Source organism: Aspergillus nidulans, chromosome VIII, assembly GCF_000011425.1.
Source record: "Aspergillus nidulans FGSC A4 chromosome VIII".
NCBI lineage: Eukaryota > Fungi > Ascomycota > Eurotiomycetes > Eurotiales > Aspergillaceae > Aspergillus > Aspergillus nidulans.
The window spans coordinates 2,507,087-2,525,156 of record NC_066264.1 but is presented as its reverse complement, the minus strand read 5'-3'; the positions used below and the strand labels follow the sequence as shown (position 1 = coordinate 2,525,156).

At 50.3% G+C, this 18,070-nt stretch overlaps 6 protein-coding genes across 6 annotated transcripts, besides 1 other annotated feature; 2 read left to right on the top strand and 4 right to left on the bottom strand.

The window, feature by feature from the left end:
• Window positions 1–18,070: part of a sequence feature (contig 1.12 753..174100(-1)) that runs on past both edges of the window.
• On the bottom strand, window positions 3,355–5,040 carry ANIA_00751 (putative integral membrane protein Pth11-like; the record flags this gene model as incomplete). The annotated part of the gene is made up of 2 exons (XM_653263.1): window positions 3,355–4,636; window positions 4,688–5,040. The coding sequence occupies 2 exons, from the start codon at window positions 5,038–5,040 to the stop codon at window positions 3,355–3,357; spliced, it is 1,635 nt and encodes a 544-aa protein (XP_658355.1).
• On the bottom strand, window positions 8,176–9,378 carry ANIA_00752 (DNA-directed RNA polymerase core subunit RPB5; the record flags this gene model as incomplete). Its single annotated transcript, XM_653264.2, has 3 exons — window positions 8,176–9,071; window positions 9,141–9,223; window positions 9,280–9,378. 3 exons carry the CDS (start codon window positions 9,376–9,378, stop codon window positions 8,546–8,548), a joined length of 708 nt encoding a protein of 235 aa, XP_658356.1. The 3' UTR covers window positions 8,176–8,545.
• On the top strand, window positions 9,620–11,767 carry bfr1 (putative nuclear segregation protein (Bfr1)). Its single transcript, XM_653265.2, has 3 exons — window positions 9,620–9,903; window positions 10,011–11,189; window positions 11,239–11,767. The coding sequence occupies exons 1-3, from the start codon at window positions 9,775–9,777 to the stop codon at window positions 11,383–11,385; spliced, it is 1,455 nt and encodes a 484-aa protein (XP_658357.1). The 5' UTR covers window positions 9,620–9,774; the 3' UTR covers window positions 11,386–11,767.
• Window positions 11,959–12,954, top strand: ANIA_00754 (uncharacterized protein). The gene is made up of 2 exons (XM_653266.2): window positions 11,959–12,327; window positions 12,395–12,954. Exons 1-2 carry the CDS (start codon window positions 12,310–12,312, stop codon window positions 12,719–12,721), a joined length of 345 nt encoding a protein of 114 aa, XP_658358.1. The 5' UTR covers window positions 11,959–12,309; the 3' UTR covers window positions 12,722–12,954.
• ANIA_00755 (uncharacterized protein) lies at window positions 13,211–13,813 on the bottom strand (the record flags this gene model as incomplete). Its single annotated transcript, XM_653267.1, has 1 exon — window positions 13,211–13,813. The coding sequence occupies one exon, from the start codon at window positions 13,811–13,813 to the stop codon at window positions 13,211–13,213; it is 603 nt and encodes a 200-aa protein (XP_658359.1).
• Window positions 14,179–17,583, bottom strand: ANIA_00756 (protein lacA; the record flags this gene model as incomplete). Its single annotated transcript, XM_653268.1, has 8 exons — window positions 14,179–15,506; window positions 15,551–16,217; window positions 16,262–16,396; window positions 16,445–16,472; window positions 16,649–16,915; window positions 16,968–17,270; window positions 17,320–17,396; window positions 17,431–17,583. The coding sequence occupies 8 exons, from the start codon at window positions 17,581–17,583 to the stop codon at window positions 14,179–14,181; spliced, it is 2,958 nt and encodes a 985-aa protein (XP_658360.1).

The window sequence follows — 18,070 nt, the reverse complement described above, 5'->3', positions numbered from 1 at the left end:
TATCTTGCTCTTTCAATATCGTTTGAATGCCGACTCCTACAGCATTTAACAAGAGATACGATAAGGGCCAAGTTTTTCAAGGGTTGTAGTTGGTGAGCGGCCAAGCCACCTTGAAAAGTATGGAGTAGTATGTAAAGAACGGATGTTCACTGGAAGCTAGGATAAATAGTTAACTGGTTAGGTAAACTACTTATTAGGTATGCCGTCTACCGGCCATCGCGCCGCTGCAGGAGCATCGGCGGGGTGGCTGGTCTGATCAGGCTGTTGATGCATGTATAGTCGTTATTCTGGTTCATGATGTGATGACTGACGGTCAGATACCTTACAATTGTAAATCAGAACCTGCGTACAGGGTATAAACTTTTCCTTATATGACCTACTCTGGTACGTCCGCTCAGCTTCTATTTTGGAATGGGTTGGAAAGCACGGTGGACGTTATAAAGCAGTCATTCAATGATCCAAGCTTTGCTTGTGATATTTGAAACCTTGATTGAATAATCATTTATCGGGAGAAACAAGCCAAAAAGCGTCGGGACTACCAGATTACTCCTAGACAGTCATACTTCCCGGCTGACCATTATTGAGCTTCCGTACACCCCAATGGTGTAGTAAACTAGGCCAGTCTTGATCCTCCTTATTGTCTTGTCATGGATGCTGCAGTCAATGGTTTCTACTATTCCCCTTGTAGCACCAATAAGTGCATCTGCTCAGCTTCCTCCATCCAAACTAGGCCAGCATAGAGGTACAAGACGCTGAGCTTGTTGGTAGTATATAGGGAAAAAGGATAGAGAAACAAACTGAAGTAGCTGATCGCAAATTATAGCTTGAACACGACGTCTAAAACTTCCAGAAGCCTGAGAATCATATATTATAGACGTGAACATGCTTGACTGCATCAGAATGTCCACTCGTCTAGTAAAGCTCTCATACGGGCAGCACCAGTTGCTGCAGCATATGGTTGCCATACTTTATTCTTATGGGTGTCAGCATAATCACACACCCCCTTGACCACGAGGCAGGGTAGCCGTCCTAGGCCCCTACACCCTCATTTCGAAAGCTATCCCATTATTCTGCATAGCAATGAGGTCTCTATCTTGTCCAGATTTCATGACTGTATCCCCAGATGCGATAAGCCCGACATGAATATTAGGGGAAGGTGTATGTCCTTGAGTAAGTGCATGCTGAGGCCGCTTGCGTTGCACAAATTTATCCTTGTGGCATTTCAGTTGAAGACATGATATATCAAACACTTCATCACAGACTGTGCTATTAGTAGGGTGAGCACAGCTCATGCAAGCAGCAGGATCATGATGCTTATGTTGATAAGTCCATTGAAAAAGCTCATCCTGCTCTACCCCCGGATACAGGGCGGTGTCATTGCCAACGGCCTGATTGATGACTCTCAAGTATTACTCTACATTGCTATCAATCCGCTTCCGTGCCATTGTCTATATTTTCGAAAGGAAACCTCGTATCGCCACATTAGGCCGACCAAGTTCGTCTTTGACAGATGTCTTGCGAAGAAATGTCCTCGGAACTCCTCTGCCAAAATCATGCTGAACAATCCCATTACTGACCACTATATCCCCAAGAATAATCTCCGTCTGCCCTTTCGTATATGGAACCCCTCACAAATGCCCACCACCAGGGCGAGTTGATGTTCGGGTAGGTTGATCGTATAGAAGAGGCAGCTCGGCTTGTGGCGCTCTAGTTGGAGCAGCTTCTGGAGGGCTGCCGCCGGGAGAATGGCCTGGAAAGATCATCCAGCGGCCCTTACAATGTGAATCAAGCACCGCTCACAGATTCACCATGTCAAAGCCACATGGGCTAAGCATGCTCTCGATCCAGATATGTTCATTGAATGATCGGGTTTGCGTAAACTTTTGTATGCACGTCGGAGACTTATGCCGCATTCTGGGCACCTCATCTGCCAAACCCCTTTCCGGCTGTGCCCCTTTAAGACCTTATCATGGCAGGAAATCCGCTCTGTTTCCTTTCTCAGTCAGCCAAATGTGCGATACAGACGCAATGCAGAAACCTACGTCTTCTGTCGCAGGGGCCGTGCAAGATCCTGCCACGGACGACACCAGAAACCTTCCCTCCAAGATCCAGGAAACTACGAGATGCATTAATGGATGGATCAACCTACTCATACTCTGCGGATTCAGTAGAAGAGTGTCTTTGACGGAATTATTTACCCGCTTGAGCTTTACATAGACGTCTTATTCCAACAATCCTCGCGCAACATCTGGATTTCTTCGCGCAAACGGGGATATACTCCGGATTCGCACAGAGTTCCAGTAGCACCTCTGTCACTAGTCGGCCACTAGTCAAACCCTGAAGATAACGACACTAGTAAAATCAGTGGAACCTGTAGATAGCTTATTTTGGCGTGGGATGGATTTCAGAGTTATCGATGGGGATGCCCAAGCTGTGACTCGTCTCTAGGGAAAAGCACTCTGACTGGGGATTGTCTAGACACGCCTACAGCTGACCCTTGGAGATATATTTGTGAAAGCCAGTATATTAGTAAGAGCGTAGTCTTGCAAGCAGAATTAGCCCTTTCTGGCTGAGTGAAGTTCAATAAGTACCCAATGTAGACCATCTGACCTATACTATAAGTCATGTGGCCAATCTAATGATAACAAATAGTCTTTCCCCTTTTGGGGAAACTGGTTACTTATCATTATCATCATTGCTAGGTGAGGAAACCCATCTTATCATCAGCAGGTTGAATCAACATTATTATTCTTTACTATTGCCCTTCAACCAGTTTTCCCAATCTATCATGTTCACGGGGCAACGGATATGCTACTGATAGGAAATGGGGAGCGTAGATTATAAATTCTCTATTGTGTGTAGAACTGGGAATGCCGGTGTTGTTAATGCATTGATTCTGTCAGCGCAAACTGGTGAGTATTTTCTGCACATTGTTTATGCAGTTGTAGAGAGAGCGGTGGCCTTCGTTAAAGTAAGCAAAAAAATAAAAAAAAATTTGAAATCTTGGAAGCCAGGAGGTATATATACACATAGGGAGCTTTAGTTTGTGTCCGTCTTCTCTGACCCGGCAACGAGGTGATGATCTGTATAGTGGAACCATACATACTACTGAGCCTGGGTCAGAAAAGACTAGCCCCAAGACGGTCCTGAAAATATGCCTTTTTCAGATTAAAGTCATTATAATCTACATATGCATGTATAAATCGTATATGTTCCTCCCAGAATCCAAGTCGAACCTATTAATCCAGAACGCCGTCGCTAAGCCAAACAGTAGAAACAAAGTTATATAGCCACATAAAGACCAATCCACCCATAGATTTATCCATGAAGACAGACGTGTACATCATAATAATATCACGCGCGATCCTGTCTCTTCGAGAGCAAGCCCCCTACATCCTGAAGTTCGAACTCGTCCGCATTTTCAACTATAGTCGCGGAAATGCCCGATTGTGTTCGTGATGACGGAACTGGGGAGTCATTGGAATCGCTGAAATGGACACTTGAGTGTCGCCGACCTTGTTGAGAGCCACGTCGGAGACCGCCTGGACGAGGCGTGTTGAGTGACGATTGTGTATGGTGTTGGGAAGGTGGTGAAGTCAATGGCGATATGTCACCAGAGTTGGCAAGTAATCCTCCTACGTCTCGAAGGACGGGGTCGGCTGTAACATTAGTGCTTTGGCCACCAGGGCGGTTGGGTATTTGAGTATTGTGGTTATGGCTGGTGGGCGGAGGTGAGGGCTGAGTAAGGAGGCCGCCGACGTCAAAAATTGGAGGCTGATCGGGAGAGTTTTCAGGCGGGCTATGGGTTGTTTTGTTTGAGCGAAGGTATTCGTGCGGGCTAACTTTAATGTCGAGGCTGTTTCCGGAGGATTGGTCGTCGTCAAATTCAATAGCTCGTTGGCTGAAGGACCAGTTTGGATTGAGGCCTCCAGTGGCCATAGGGGCTGGACGCGGTTCTATAGGGTCGTGGGAGTAGAGGTCAGGGTCGAGGCGAATGCCGAGATCGCGAGCAAGGTCGGAGTCGCTGCCCCATTGGTGATGCGTGATAGTTGTACGGCGAGTAGAGCTATGGTCGAGACCCTCGTTGACTGAGGCAGAGCCTAGAATATCCTTGTACTTAACTTTCTTGACGCCCTTGTCTCTGACGAAAGAGCTAATGACGACAACGTTTGCGACCGCAGTAGCTGCTAATATCTCCAATGAAGCCAGAAGGGATCGATACTGCTGAGAGCCTTTGTGCTGAATCACGGACGGTACCCGGTAACTGGTGATAGCGACCAATATCAGGGATAGAGCGAACAGGATAACGAGAGCAATTTTTCGTTTTAAAGACATTCTCGTCCTTAAAATAATAAAAATAGGAAATGCGACGAGAAGTAGATCGGTGATGATATCGCAGGCACCCATAGTGATGACGTTGGCGAATCCTGTGCGACACTTGGGGCCCGGGTCTGGTACAACTTGCCAGTTATGGCTGAACGGCTGGCATTCGGCAAGCGTCGCAATCACTACCGCCAGCAAGGTCGATCCTAGGAAGTAGTATACAAAGATGAGAAATATTCGGACGGATCTTCTCCATGTGACCCCAGCGATTCGGTTGAGAAATTCACATACGGTGAGCTTAGCAGCCCAGATACTGCTCGCGTCAGCATAGCCAATCCAGAAAATAAAGATAGGGCAGTCTCACAAAATCGCATAGAAGATGCGGGCCGCAAGGACTAGCCTGCTTCCGATCTCCCTATGCCGAATATCTTCGTCTGTCAAACCATCCACCTTTGTGTTGTTGGTGCCCCATATCAAAATAACATGCACAAACGCCATCCTCGCCAGCAAAGGAATGATGCTCGCCATCATAATCTTGTCTTCGCGGAAAAGACGCTCAATACGAACATACCGGCCACACACTCGGGTGACGATGATGGCGAGCGAAACGCCCGTCGCCCACCAGCTCACTAGAAGCGTAGGATTATCTTGAAGTCTTGTGCGGGCATCTGGAGGAACCGCCGAATAGATTCCTCGCGGTTGGAGTATTGAATGCATCGCAACGGCGGATCGACCGCCCCAGACGGGGGATCAACGAAAAGAAATCCCAGCTTTGACACTCGTAGTACAGAAATTTGCGAATGTTTCGGTGTTGCGCCGGATCTGTGGTCACATCGTATTTCGTGACTCCATTCCGGTGGACGGGCACGTGCTGCTGCCGCTGTGCGGGGATCAAAATGCAAGACAACGGGGAAGAACAATAAGTGGACCAGAAGGATCGCTATACAGTCGATCGGTGCGGCCGTCGAAAATCAGGGCTGGAAGAATATCTCGAATACAATGCGATGCTAGGTCGACAAAGAGCTCAAGCAAAAGAGCTTGGGGTGTGGTCGTACAAAAAGGGGAGCGTGGCTGAGGTTGGTCTTGCGTATTGTCGCTGGACGCCGGTAAAAAAGAAAAAATGAAAACGTCGAATTTCACCGCTGGTGTGACGTAGAAGCGCTAGGAAAGCCGACCATCTCTCGTACGTAGGAGATGCAAAAACAGCTCATCAGCTCTGGAAGCGAGATGGTAGGGACAAAACCAAGGAGACCAGCAGAGCCAAAGTTAAAGCGGAGAGCATCCTTCAAATTTGGTCGGAGAAACCATGACTCCAGCGCACCATGTATCGGGTCCGCATAGCGACGGCTGTCACTTATCAGTGATAACAACTTTCGTTAAGAGTCAAGATTGCGGAGGCCCATGGCAGAGTTTCTGAGCCGCGATAGCCTCTGATATTGGGCACTAGCCTGACTGGAGAAGTGCATCCTGGAGAGCGCCATTTTCCGCATTGAATTGGTCCCTTGGCCGATACGTGCGATCGAGAAGCGGGCGAATGGATCGAGGGAGATGTGGGCGTTACGATTCCTGCGCTACCCCGACGAGGAATGGATCGGTCGCCGTTGACCAGCCGGATGAGGGCGATAAACTTGGCTCAACGCTGAAGCCAATGGTACCCACATCTGACCACTGCCTCCAGGCTACCTGACAGACGGTCTATCTGTGTGTCAATCATTGAATCGACCGATTCGGTGACTCTGGCGATCTGACTTACCATCGGGGACTCTCTTACAAACAGCAGTGATTCGTTGAGATAAAACTGGGAATTCGTAAATTGCACCTGAATCGCGTTGGTCTTCTGGCACAAATGATTGGCAGGGTTCCTGGGCGAGATCCATGGTATTATTGCGAGGCCATCTCATCGTGGCGTTCAAAAAGTGGGAGCTTGAAAGATTGGGGAGTGGACTTGCTCGAGCACGTGCTCTTGACCGCAGCAATCAGTAACAAATAAAACACCAACGCTATCCGAGGCTTCAGCTCCAATACGAAGCAGATCGCTTTACCTGCGACCCCGGACTCCATCGAGGCCGAACGATGTGACGCTGTCATCCTGGTCCATGCTCCTCTTAATCGGGAAATCCCGCACGAGATTGGAGCTCCCCCAGCCATCAACTTGCTATCAGTCTATCACGTCAAGAACGCCCAGGCCGCCAAATCTTACTCTATTTGTTTCCGTCAATGATTTTTGTAAATTATTTGCATGTGATATCTGCTGCGACATCCAATCCGAAAGGGCCCAATGCTTCTTATTTCCTGGAGGTGGTTCGATACCTACACCGACGCACTCTCCCATAGCCAAGAGCATGGCCCAGAACGCAGCCATATCTGCCTTCAGAGAAACTTATGCTGCCTCAATGAAGCAACAAGTCAGGCCTGGTCACTTTATCCAAAGCGACCGCGTTTTCAGCACCAATATTGCGCACAAAACGCTGGAAGATGCCAGAAAAGACCGACGGGCCAGCATTGAATTCGGCTGCAAATGATGGCCAATCACCTATGCGTCGGATCAAATATCGAAAGGACTGAAATACGCAGCTACCTGGGGTGGCTTTCGAGTTCGTCCGAAAGGCCTTGAACACAGATTAGAAGACTTTGAGCTCGCACACCACCGACGAGGAACTTACGTCAGAATAGGAAACAGGAGTGTACCCAGGAGAAGCGGTGCCATTATGAAATGTTTAACCTAGTCGATCTGATAAGAGAAAGGGTTTTTCGCCTACCAGTACTGTCGCTGACTGAAGCAATTCTGATTAACCTGTGCCTGGGTTCTACAAGAGTGGTAAACAACTATACTTGCTCAACAAGCAATGCGGATCATGGAAATATCATCCCATTAAGGAGTTGGATCTAGATCTACTTTACGTTTCTCAGATTCCTGACCTGCTGTGTATTCCATACAAGCAAAACAGTCACTAAGCAGTCGAGAGCCCTAGCAGCTGTCAGTTGCACGTTACACACCTCGCGAAGATTCTTCTCCTATGATTCTAAACCAACTGCTATCTCTAGCCGCTAGGGATGGGGCCGCAGAAGCTGTCCCTGCTAGGGTATGCTCCTAGGCGGCGATAGCGTCTTCGCTGCGCTAATCTGTTGGAGTCCATGCCATATGCTTCTTGGACCAAACCTTTCGCCACAAAGTTCAAAGATCACGAAACTATCCTACGAGGATTATGTCGGCCACGAAATCTACAACAATTCCCCCCCCAACACAGGGGTTTTCGTATCTGCTTGCAAACTGCAAGACGCTCTTACGGCGCACCGCATCAAACTTGAGAAAAAAGCCGCATCCACGGATCTGGGGCGTGATAAGCTTTACCGGCAATCTGATTGAGGACGCTCGATCCCAGGAACTGGCTAAGGAAGCCATTGTTTCTGATGTATTCGCCAGCTTGTTGAGGCAACTACGTTGCACCGGAACGTACCGCTAACGCCGCGGCCGTTTAGCCCACGCGGAGCCAATCGCCAAAGCCAAAAGGGATTTGTCCAGGCACTATTGACTAAGTTGCCCAAAGTATTTGTCGATCCCTATAGGGACTAGGTGCACATAAGCCGCTGACCCAGTTTGAGTATATTGCTGTCAGGGATACCTGAGAAAGTGCTGGGCAGCTAGTTTGCGAAAGATACAGGCTGAGGATTTTGTCTCCTGGTATCTTGAAGAGTGCAAGTACTTCCGTTGTGCAGCTGGAGGCAAAGTCGGAGTCGGTTGATAGTGAACTAATAGAGAGAAGGCTGTACTTCGCCCTTTCCTGCGGTTGGACGGGATATGAGAGACAGTATATCCCTGAAGACAATACTGTTCAAATTTATTGCTGGAGTGACGGTGAGGTTAGATCTGCATGCTCTATTAGAATAAAATGGACAAATGTACAGTTCAGCTTTGACGTTGGTCATATTAAACCAGCACTGAAATACACAAACGAGGAACAAGGATATAACACCGTCCTGAAAAATTTCTTCGCCGGTACGCCATGCTGCCCAATGCCTTTCTCTTTTACTTTCCTGTTTTTTCCCTTGACTTGCAGAGATCTGGTTCTCCCACAAAGGCCTGCGCCTGTCCTACCCTAGGACAGTCATCCATATCCAGTTGAGCTGGGTGTCTCACTAGAGGTGGAACCAGAGTTATGATTTATTCGCGGTTGAAGATTGCCTGGTGGAATGCAACCCCGTGTCGCTAACTCAAACCTACTTAAATAACCCATCGATAACTGGCATATCTGCCTGCCGTCTCACTCTTCCGGATAATCTTGACGACTTGCCCGCGCCTGAGCCCCAGATACCTCGCAACGGGATCCGAAACCTGGATTCTTGGCAGCTGCGATTCCTTCAGACGGTATCTCTGCAAGAGCTTGCTCTTCTCCTCAGGGCTTAGGAGCACATGTTTCGGTACAAGTTCATGCCGTGTAATGTTCACAAGTAGATCCTGCTCCTGGAAATGCTCGCAGATTCGGCCGGGGATACCGCTAAGCAGACGAACGGCAGATGGGGAGATGGGCGTCTTTGTGATGAAGATGCCGGTATGGAAATTTCCCTCGTCAACAGTGTGGTTGAAGGTGCGGACTTGCTTTGTGCCAATACCGCTGTCGTCCGGACAGAATTCAATGTAGATTGTCCCGCAGTCTGGCTGGGGATCACGGTTTGAGGGGGTCGGGAGAGGCGTGTATTTTGCTTTCATGGCTTCGGTGGGACGGGCTTGAATCTTTAGCTTCTCGCGGCTATGGGATAACTCCATCAGTCGTGTTCATTACACAAAGAGCAAATACTGGTGGGCTAGAGGGTCGCACCTGGGGTATCCTTTTTCACCGACGTATTTCCTCTTAAATTCGTCAAGGTCAATCTTGACTTCTTCCTCTGTCACTTCATAGCCCTATTGGTCGAGATTAGTGCCCTGCGACTGGAGCCAGGCAGAACGCAATAACGTACGCGGTCTTGCAGCATTTCGAAAACTGTTCGCCATGTGCGCCAGACGCGGATGGTCTCGCGCTCGGCGTCGTCGGCGGAATAATTGTATTCGTCATCCATCGCGATGGAAAGATGAGCTGAGAAAAGTTAAATAAAGGAAGAGGGCGAGCGCAGATAGTTCTCGCTGAGAGGTAGTGAAGCTCGGAGGGTTGAACGCTTTGCGTCGAAAAATCGGGCGAGCGCTAAGAGCGCCAACGGTAAGCGCCGCCAATGAGACGCCAGAAAGCCCCAGAATCCTAAAGGCCAGACACATCTTCCACCTTATTCTTTTCTCTCCTTCCCCCCATCCTCTCTTTTTTCCCTGTCTTTCTTATTTTCTCATTCTCTATTTCCTCCCCGGCTTTGGGATTCTTCTTCGGGGATTCACTTTGCTTTCTCCCGGGCTCCAATTCTCCCTCGAGTCCGTCCCGTTCGGTTGTTTATTGCTTGTCTTTCCCCACGTAGGTCCGTTTAATTATGGCCGCTGCTGTCAAGTCCGAGGGGGCTTCCGAACCCAAAGTCAGGCCGACCAAGCCTGATGAGGAGACCTTCAAGGCCAATCTTGCCCAGGCTGAGAAGGAGCATGCTGCTGTTCAGGAGAAATTGGTATGCGCCCTTTTGATTTTATGCTTTCGCACAGTGTCTACTGAATTGTCACGTGGGACTATGCTTATTACGCTCGCAATTGCTATACATATGCTGACTGCAGGTAGAACCAAATCAAGGCCAAGATTGAAGCCGCGAAGCCCAACAACCAGGACTCGCCGGCCGCAAAGAGACAGCAGGAGCTTCGCGCTGAGCTGTCCTCGATTCGTCAGAAGCAGCAGGGATTCAAGGCCTCAAGGACCAGCACCCAGGAGAAGATTAATGCCCTCGATGCGACGCTCAAGGCTCGCATTGCCGAGCAGAACAACTCCCGCACCCGCATGTCCTTCAAGAACGTCGAGGAGCTTGACCGTGAGATTGCCCGTCTGGAGAAGCAAGTCGACTCCGGTACCCTGCGTCTGGTGGATGAGAAGAAGATCCTCGCCGATATTTCGAGCCTGCGCAAGCAGCGCAAGAACTTTGCCAGCCTCGATGACGCCCAAAAGGTTATCAACGACCTGAAGACCCAGATTACTACCCTCAAAAAGACCCTCGACAACCCCGAGGCCAAGGCCCTGAGCGACAAGTACACGGAAATCCAGAAGGAACTTGACGCGATAAAGGCTGAGCAGGACAGCGCCTTCAAGAACTTGAACGCTCTGCGCGATGAGCGCACCAAGCTCCACGCCGAGCAACAAGCCAAGTGGACTGCCATCCGTGAGGTCAAGGACAACTATTACAAGGCTCGCAAGGCTTACAAGGAGTACGAGGATGAAGCTTGGAGAATCCGTCGGGAGAAGCAAAAGGCCCAGCGTGAGGCTTTCGAGCGGGAGAAGAAGAGGAAGATTGCCGACAAGAAGCTGGAGGAGGCCTCTCGCCCTGCTTACACCGACGAGATCCTCGTCGCGCAGGGTCTTATCCGTCACTTTAACCCCTCTTACGACTTTGCTGCTCTTGGTCTTAGCGACAAGAAGGACCAAGCCTCCGGCTTCCGTGCCGAAGTTGGCCGTACCGTGGATGACTCTGGCATGAAGGGCATGAAGGTCCTCAAGAAGGAGGAAGACGACTACTTCGTCGGAACCGGTGGAAAGAAGAGCAAGAAGGGCAAGAAGGGCAGCGCCAACGGCAGCCCTGCGCCGTCCAACCTTGCCGAGACTAAGTTCAATATGAACGTCGGTATCATCGAGGACTTTGCCAAGGTCAAGATCGATCCTCCCATGAACCAGTCCGACGTTCCGGCTGTGGTTGAGAAGCTCGCGGCCAAGATCACCGAATGGAAGAAGGACCAGGCCGCCAAGACTCAAGAGGTAGGCTCGCTTCACTCAATTACTAACTCATGAATGCTAACGTAAGTAGAATATCAACAAAGCCAAGGAAGAGATTGCCCGCCTTGACGCGGAAGAGAGCACGGCCACCGAGACCAATGGCAAGGCCAGCGAGAAGGATGCGACTGCTGAGGTGGCCGATGACCTCAACAAGGCCTCACTGGAGGAGAAGGCCTAAACCGTTGCTGATAGAACTGCATACATAAGCTTTGCATGAGCGGATACCTCCTCTTGTTACGTTAACTTGCGGATCCTCCAAAAGTCTAGCATTCCTACAACTTTTCCCCCTGCGCTTATCGTCATCCACCATACACCATCCATCCGCCATCTCTCCTACCTATCATCTTCCTCATTTCTACTGTGCCCTTTTGTTATGATGATGCTCTCCCGGCATTGGTTCTTCCTGTTATTATATTCCTCTTTGTAATTGACCTCACCTCTTTCTCTCCTCGGAAGAGAAATCGTGCAGGAAGCGAGGCTTTGAGCGAGTTGTACGTTTTGATCTGAGTTGGAAACAAGAAGCGGTTGTATTTCATCTTCGAAATATCATATTGCCGAAATCCGAAATGCAGGATTCGGAGTCAACCATGTGACCCTAACTTAGGTTGGCTACAGTGGCTGTGCAAAAAGGAGGCGTCTCGACTGGATCAGCCACCCTGTCTGACTCGTAAGCGCCGCATCAATTCCAGTGCTTCACTGTCGGAAAAGATGTAGATAGAAATTAATGCTTCCCTCAATACCAATTTCGACAAGTGAATAGCGTTGCCTAACCTGAACCGTGGCGCCAAGTCCCTGCTAGTAGTGTACGAACGAGCTGTTTTTCACTTTAACGCTGCTATCTCGGCTCGTTCTCTCTTCTTCCATCCCTCCCCTCCCCAGTCTTTCATACACTTTCCATCACGTAGTCCGTCTCTATCGATAATACATTAATTCAAACATCTCTGTTGGCCTTCTCTACTACGTCCGACAGCGCTAGCAGGATAACCCGGCTCAAATCGGAACTCGGCGCCAATCTCACCCCTTGCGCTTCGCATCTCCGCCACTCCCAACAACTCTTCAACTCCATCTCACTCGCTCGAACCCATCCACACCACTGTCGAAAATGTCCTACAACAAACCTGTACGTCTGCGTTGCCGTATACAGTATCCAAAACGAAGCCCACTCACTAACATTCTTCTCACACTAGGACGGCCCACCTCCTTCCTACCCAGCTCCGGTCCACGACCCCTACGCCCACCCGACTCCTCCACCGGGCGCTGGACAAGACTACTACGGTGCTTCTCCCCCTCCGCAACAATATGGCCAAGGCCAACCACCATACGGGTACCCGACGCCTCCGCCGCAGGGATATCCGCCGCAGCAACAGCCGATGTACTATCCGCCGAATGGCGGATACCCACCGCAGCAAGGTTATTATGCGGAGGAGCAGCGCGGGGGCGGTGGCGGGAGTGGGATATGTGCCGGGTTACTGGCGGGTTTGGCGTGCTGTTGCTGCTTGGATATCCTTTTCTAAACCGCGGATGATGGTGTGCAATGGCGGGGGCCGAACTCGGTGCGATACTACCTCCTGATGGTGCGACCTTCGCTCGACTGGGCCTGCCGCGCGAAGTTTTTTTCGTTCGCCCGCTTGGGTTCTTTGTATTCATCTCTTTTATGTTTGGCGCATGGCTGGGATTGATTCTACTGGGTATACATGATGTTTCGCTGGGTTTCAGTCTGAGAAGTCAGTTTGCGGGTCAGGAGCCAATATCGATATCTTTGCATTTTTAAATCTTTCTGCAGCTCCGTCCCTAGCTCAAGGTCGCCCTGTAGCTGGGTGAGGTCCTCAATTCATCTCATTATCATTAACAATCATAAATGGTATCATATCGTAACATCCATAACAACCTGGGCATCGCATCGCATGGCGTCGTAAATCAGTCGCACTTTCCCGTCCAGAAAAAAAAAGCACTTTACCACACAATTGAATCAAGCCAAACACAACATTCAACGAGATAGACAATCAAGACCTCCCACTAAACTCGCTCCCTCCCCTCCTATACCGATCATTCCGACTCCTCGTCTCACTACTACTTCTCGATCGACTCCGGTATCTCGAACTAGGTGGCGGGTCCACCACGCTCTCCTCTTCGATAACCTCCACCACACCTCCCTCATCGCCAAGGCCATGAGAATGCGAATGACTCGTCAAATCCTCCTCAACAATAATCTCATCCGCCCGTCTTCTCCGTGAACCCAGACCTGATCTCGGCCCCGGTCCGCGTCGATTCCGAAACCCTACATCCACGATTTCAGAGGGTGTGGTAGAGGTAGCGGCGATCGTGGACGGACTGAAGCGTCGGCCAGATGTGAGAGAGAGGTAGAGCAGGTAGAGGAGTAATAAGAAGCCGGCGACTGCGCCGAGGGTCGCGCCGACTACGACGCCTGGGTTTGGTGGGTTGGTTGTCCGGCCGTAGGTCGAGGGAATGGAGATGGCGCTGTTGGTTATGTGTGTTGCTTCGTTGTCGTTACCACGGGGGACGAGGTTGAGCTTGAGACTGGGGTGGTTGGATGTGGATGTGTCTGTGTGAGGGCGCGGGTGGAGCTGCAGCGGTGGAGGCGGCATGGCGTTTGCGTTTGTCCGTTTGATGTGACTTTTTATCGAATGGTTGTAGTTAGGGTTTTGTCTGCCTTGATGCAGGTGTATGTCGTGGCATGGTTTGTGTTTGAGCTTCTTTTCTCTTGGATTATTGTGTTTGAAACATGAAGTGTGTTTGACTCGGAATGATGGGGTGATACTAAGATTGGAATCGGGGGCGTGGTTGGTTATATGCGCTTTTGTGCTGGTTTTATTCGGTGGCTGGGATGGCCCCGGATCCCTGCTCTACACCACTTCATCTCTATCTTCGGGTCGATCTACGTATCCGGCCTTAATACACTCTCACTTCACCGTTCATTCCATCACTCTACTACTAAATTCTACAGTAAACCCTAATAGACACCCTTCCTAGACTGATAACGTGGGAGCTCAACACCCTCAACATCCAAAGCTGTCCGAACCGGTATTCCATGCACCAACTTAAAGCTATCCAATTTCGCACCGCTACCCTCCAACGCCCAAAGCGTCACAGCAACCCAGTTCGTTCCTTTATAATTCAATATCCCTTCAGGAACGGGGAATCTCGTCTGCGGTCCGATATTATTCACGTACTTGCCGTACTGCCACCCGTTCACATATAACTGCACTCTGTACGCTGGGGCAGGGGTTGTGCTGTTTCCGAACTCGAAATATATGGGAACGTCCCAACCAGACTTGATATCTAGGTCGAATGACGCTGTGTAAAAGCTTATTCCGGGCTTCGAGAGGCCGGTGAGGGGAGTGGATGATTTCCAATCCTTGGATTTTGTCGGCGGGTAGGGCTGGTGGTATCCGTGGCGCTCGGCGTACAGCCCGCCCTCGTTCAGCGGACCGCGTACTTTATCGACGTAGTCCTCGCCGCCAAAGTTGCCGGTTAGTTTCCAGGTTATGTCGCTGGCTTCGTGGCCGCTGAGTTCGTAGTTAAGTATCCCGCGGGGCTTTTTCATCTCGTCTTGACCAACGATCCAGTTCTCATTCAAGCCCATGTTGTCAACCACCACAGTAAACACGTATTCTTTTCCTGCTTTAAGAGAGGGAAGGGTATAGGTTGCATTGTAATCTTGGTAGTCATTATCACCGGTCCAGGATCCTAGGTAAGTACCGCTTAGCCAGACGGACGAGCCAAAGGCTTGTCCGCCTTGGGTCTGGATGGAGAAGTTGCTTTCCCGGCCATTTGCGGTGAAGTGGCCTCGGAAGAGAAGGTATCCTGTGTGGAAGCCGTAGTCGCTGGCATAAAGGGAAGTTGGAGTTCTGAGAGGGTAGATTGTGTTCTTGGTAGGAAGATTGGCGTCGGGCCAGGGAGAGTCGTCATACGAGGGTTGTATCTCCGGAAGGGTGTCGATAGATTTCCACTTCAGGTCCTCTAGCACGGGGAGAACGATCTTTGGAGGCGAGTAACCAACTTCTGTGCTCCAGATCCCGTTCTTGTCAACTGTGTGATGGGCTTTCTTGCCGTTGATGAAGAGATTCTCTGCAGTCTTTGGTGCCCCGATTACCTCGACCGGTGTGGTGGCATTGAAGTCGGCTGTAAGGTGAAGATCACGGCCTTTGACATAAGCAGTGCGGACGAGGTAACCGGCTTTAACGATAACAGATGCAGCAACCGCCTTCTCGGTGGCATAAGGGATGCTGGTCTCTGTACCGAGCTGCGGCACCCAATAATTGTATGCCGAGTTTCGGTCTAACTTGTCAGTCACTATGCGCATAATTGCCTGGGCCACGTACCGAGAAGGAATATCTTCAAGTCTCCGATCTGAACAATGCGCCGAGCAGGCTCAACGTCCCAAGCAACTACGACCGCACCGCGGATTTGCTTAGAAGAAATGCCCGAACCCAATCCTTCGACGACCTTCACTTTTGCCTTAGAGGAGACCGCAAGTTCGTGGTGTTCCCCAGGTCCTCCATACAACACAAGAACTTTGCCGTCGTGGAACTTCTTCCATGTGAATACTTCGGCGGTTGAGTACAGAATTTTCGTACCAGCGACGTCGTAATCAACAAGGTGAACCTTTGAATCACGTCCGTTGAGCACCAGAGAGCCTCCGAGCTGCGGGATCGTCAGCTGTCCCGCACTGGTCGGGAGCCGCAGTTTGTACGGGGTAGACGCTTGACTGCTATAGTCGCTGTGGCGGAGTACGAAGAAAGAGCCGGTGCCGTTCCCGAGCAATGGAGTCACAGTTAGGTCGGCTGTATTGGTGTAAGTCGTGTTCGTTAATTTGCCTGGGGTCGCCAGGAGGTATCCCGGGGAGGACTTGATGAAGTTTCCAAGCAGCTTAAGCTCGCTGTACTTTTCTCTCGTGATTTCTCGTGTTTCCTTAATGGGCGAGCCGTAGTCGTACGAGGTATAGCCGCCTGGGTGGCCGAGATTGCCCCAGTTGGTTCCGCCGAATGTCTTAGACGATTAGTTTAGCTATGCATATGTTGCTGATGACCTACCATATACAGCGACAGGATCCCCACACCAAAACTGAAAGTGTTCTTGTGGAATACTCTTTCAAACTCGTAGCCCGTAAGAGCGGCGCATTGTTCGAACCCGGGTCCTCCCCATGGGTCGAATGCCCCGACTTGATACTGAGCTAGTTAGCCTTCAGCCATCTGTTTTGGAGAAGGAGAACTTACCTCAACGAGCGCATACGGCGTTGAGGGACTAATTTCAAGGTGTAAGTCGCGGTAGTCGGTCGGCAGGTTGCCTTCGGGCCACACATCAGGATTCGCCTATGTCCGTTAGCGATTGAATTCTTTCTGGTGAATATCCATACACAATCAAATCCGAGCCTAGCCATCATTAGCTTCACTCAAAGAAACATTCAATACACAACTTACGGATAGTTATCATGGCCGTAAATATCTACCTCGCCCTTCCCAGTCCCAGGAGCATTATGCCCACCAGGCCAAGCATCGTTGCTGATCGTAGGCACCACGATCCCCGCCCTGCGGGCCTGGTCGATCACATACTGGAAGTAATCCGGATTGGGAAATTCCTGCCCACAGCAGCCCCCGCTATACTCGTTATCAGGCTGGTAGAGAATCACAGGTCCGCCATTAGTGATCTGGTACTTGGCAATGAGACCGCCAATGTGCGATACATAGCTATTGTGGATGAGTACAGACATTCCTATGATCGAAAGGGCTTGAAACTCACTTCTCCGTAGCATCCAAGTAACTTTGATCCGATGAACGGATTGTGCCATTAAGTCTCTGCAGCCATCCCGGGAATCCGCCCCCAGATGCCTCTGCATTGATATAAGGACCGGGACGAGCAATCAGATAGATACCCAAATCGGACGCGGCGTCGAAAAACGGTTCCCAAGCAAAGCTCCCTTCAGCTCTGTACTCTCCTGGCTTTCCTTCGAGGAGAGCCCAGTCGACGTAGAACGAAACGCAGTTGAACCCGAGCGCTTTGACTTTCTGGAGGATGTCTCTCCATAACGAAGGTACTGGGAGTCTTTTCAGGTCAGTACATGCGTCTAGACGGAACGGGTCAGATTGTTTACCTCCACGGATGGATCTCAGCGCCAAAGATCATGATTCTCTCTCCGTTGATGAAGAGGGACTTGTCATCCCAGGTTACCTACTCATCTGTTAAAACGACCCTTAAAGCACACAAGAAGAATGATACGAACGTATTTCTGCAACAATTCGCGTTTCTCAGCGTCCGGATGCTCAGTGATCGTGAAGCCATTGAGCTTGTGGGTAAGAGCAACACCAGCAGCCTGGGCTGCTAGCAAGGCAGCCGTCCAGACTGGCAACAGTCTCATGGCGATCGACTTCGCGGTAAGGCCAATCCGCTAGGCTCCGCATGGTCGATCTCAGAGGGAGTCCATCATATTTATCTCTTGTCCAGCCTCAACCCCGCCTTTCAGGACTGGGTTGGCTGATTTCGTCCGACTACGTCGGTAAACACCTGCATTGAGCTGGTCTGGGTCCAATTAATGCAGGTATGGATCGTTTTCCGTTTAGAACCCTTGCTTCGGGACAAGAAGGACGCGATCTAATCCCAATGACGAGATCATCCCGCTCAAGCCGGGCCAAGGTTAATATATGAGGTGGAGTGAAAGTAGATGGAGAAGAGAGAAGAGGCGACCGCGGGGGAATTTCTCCGCATCTCCTCCAGCGGCCTCTTCAACAGTCCTCCTTGAGAGAATCGCAATTGAGTCAGCAATAGTAAAAATGGCAGTTAATACGCTCGTCCCAGTTGGTCCCTGAAGGCAATATGCATTGCCGTTACATTAGAAGACTCAGTTT

Bases quoted from the DNA above. Each gene is read 5' to 3' on its own strand.
- bfr1 (XM_653265.2), top strand. From the start codon at position 9,775: ATGGCCGCTGCTGTCAAGTCCGAGGGGGCTTCCGAACCCAAAGTCAGG. The intron at 9,904-10,010 runs GTATGCGCCCTT...GACTGCAGGTAG, and splicing joins CTGCTGTTCAGGAGAAATTG to AACCAAATCAAGGCCAAGAT. The intron at 11,190-11,238 runs GTAGGCTCGCTT...TAACGTAAGTAG, and splicing joins AGGCCGCCAAGACTCAAGAG to AATATCAACAAAGCCAAGGA.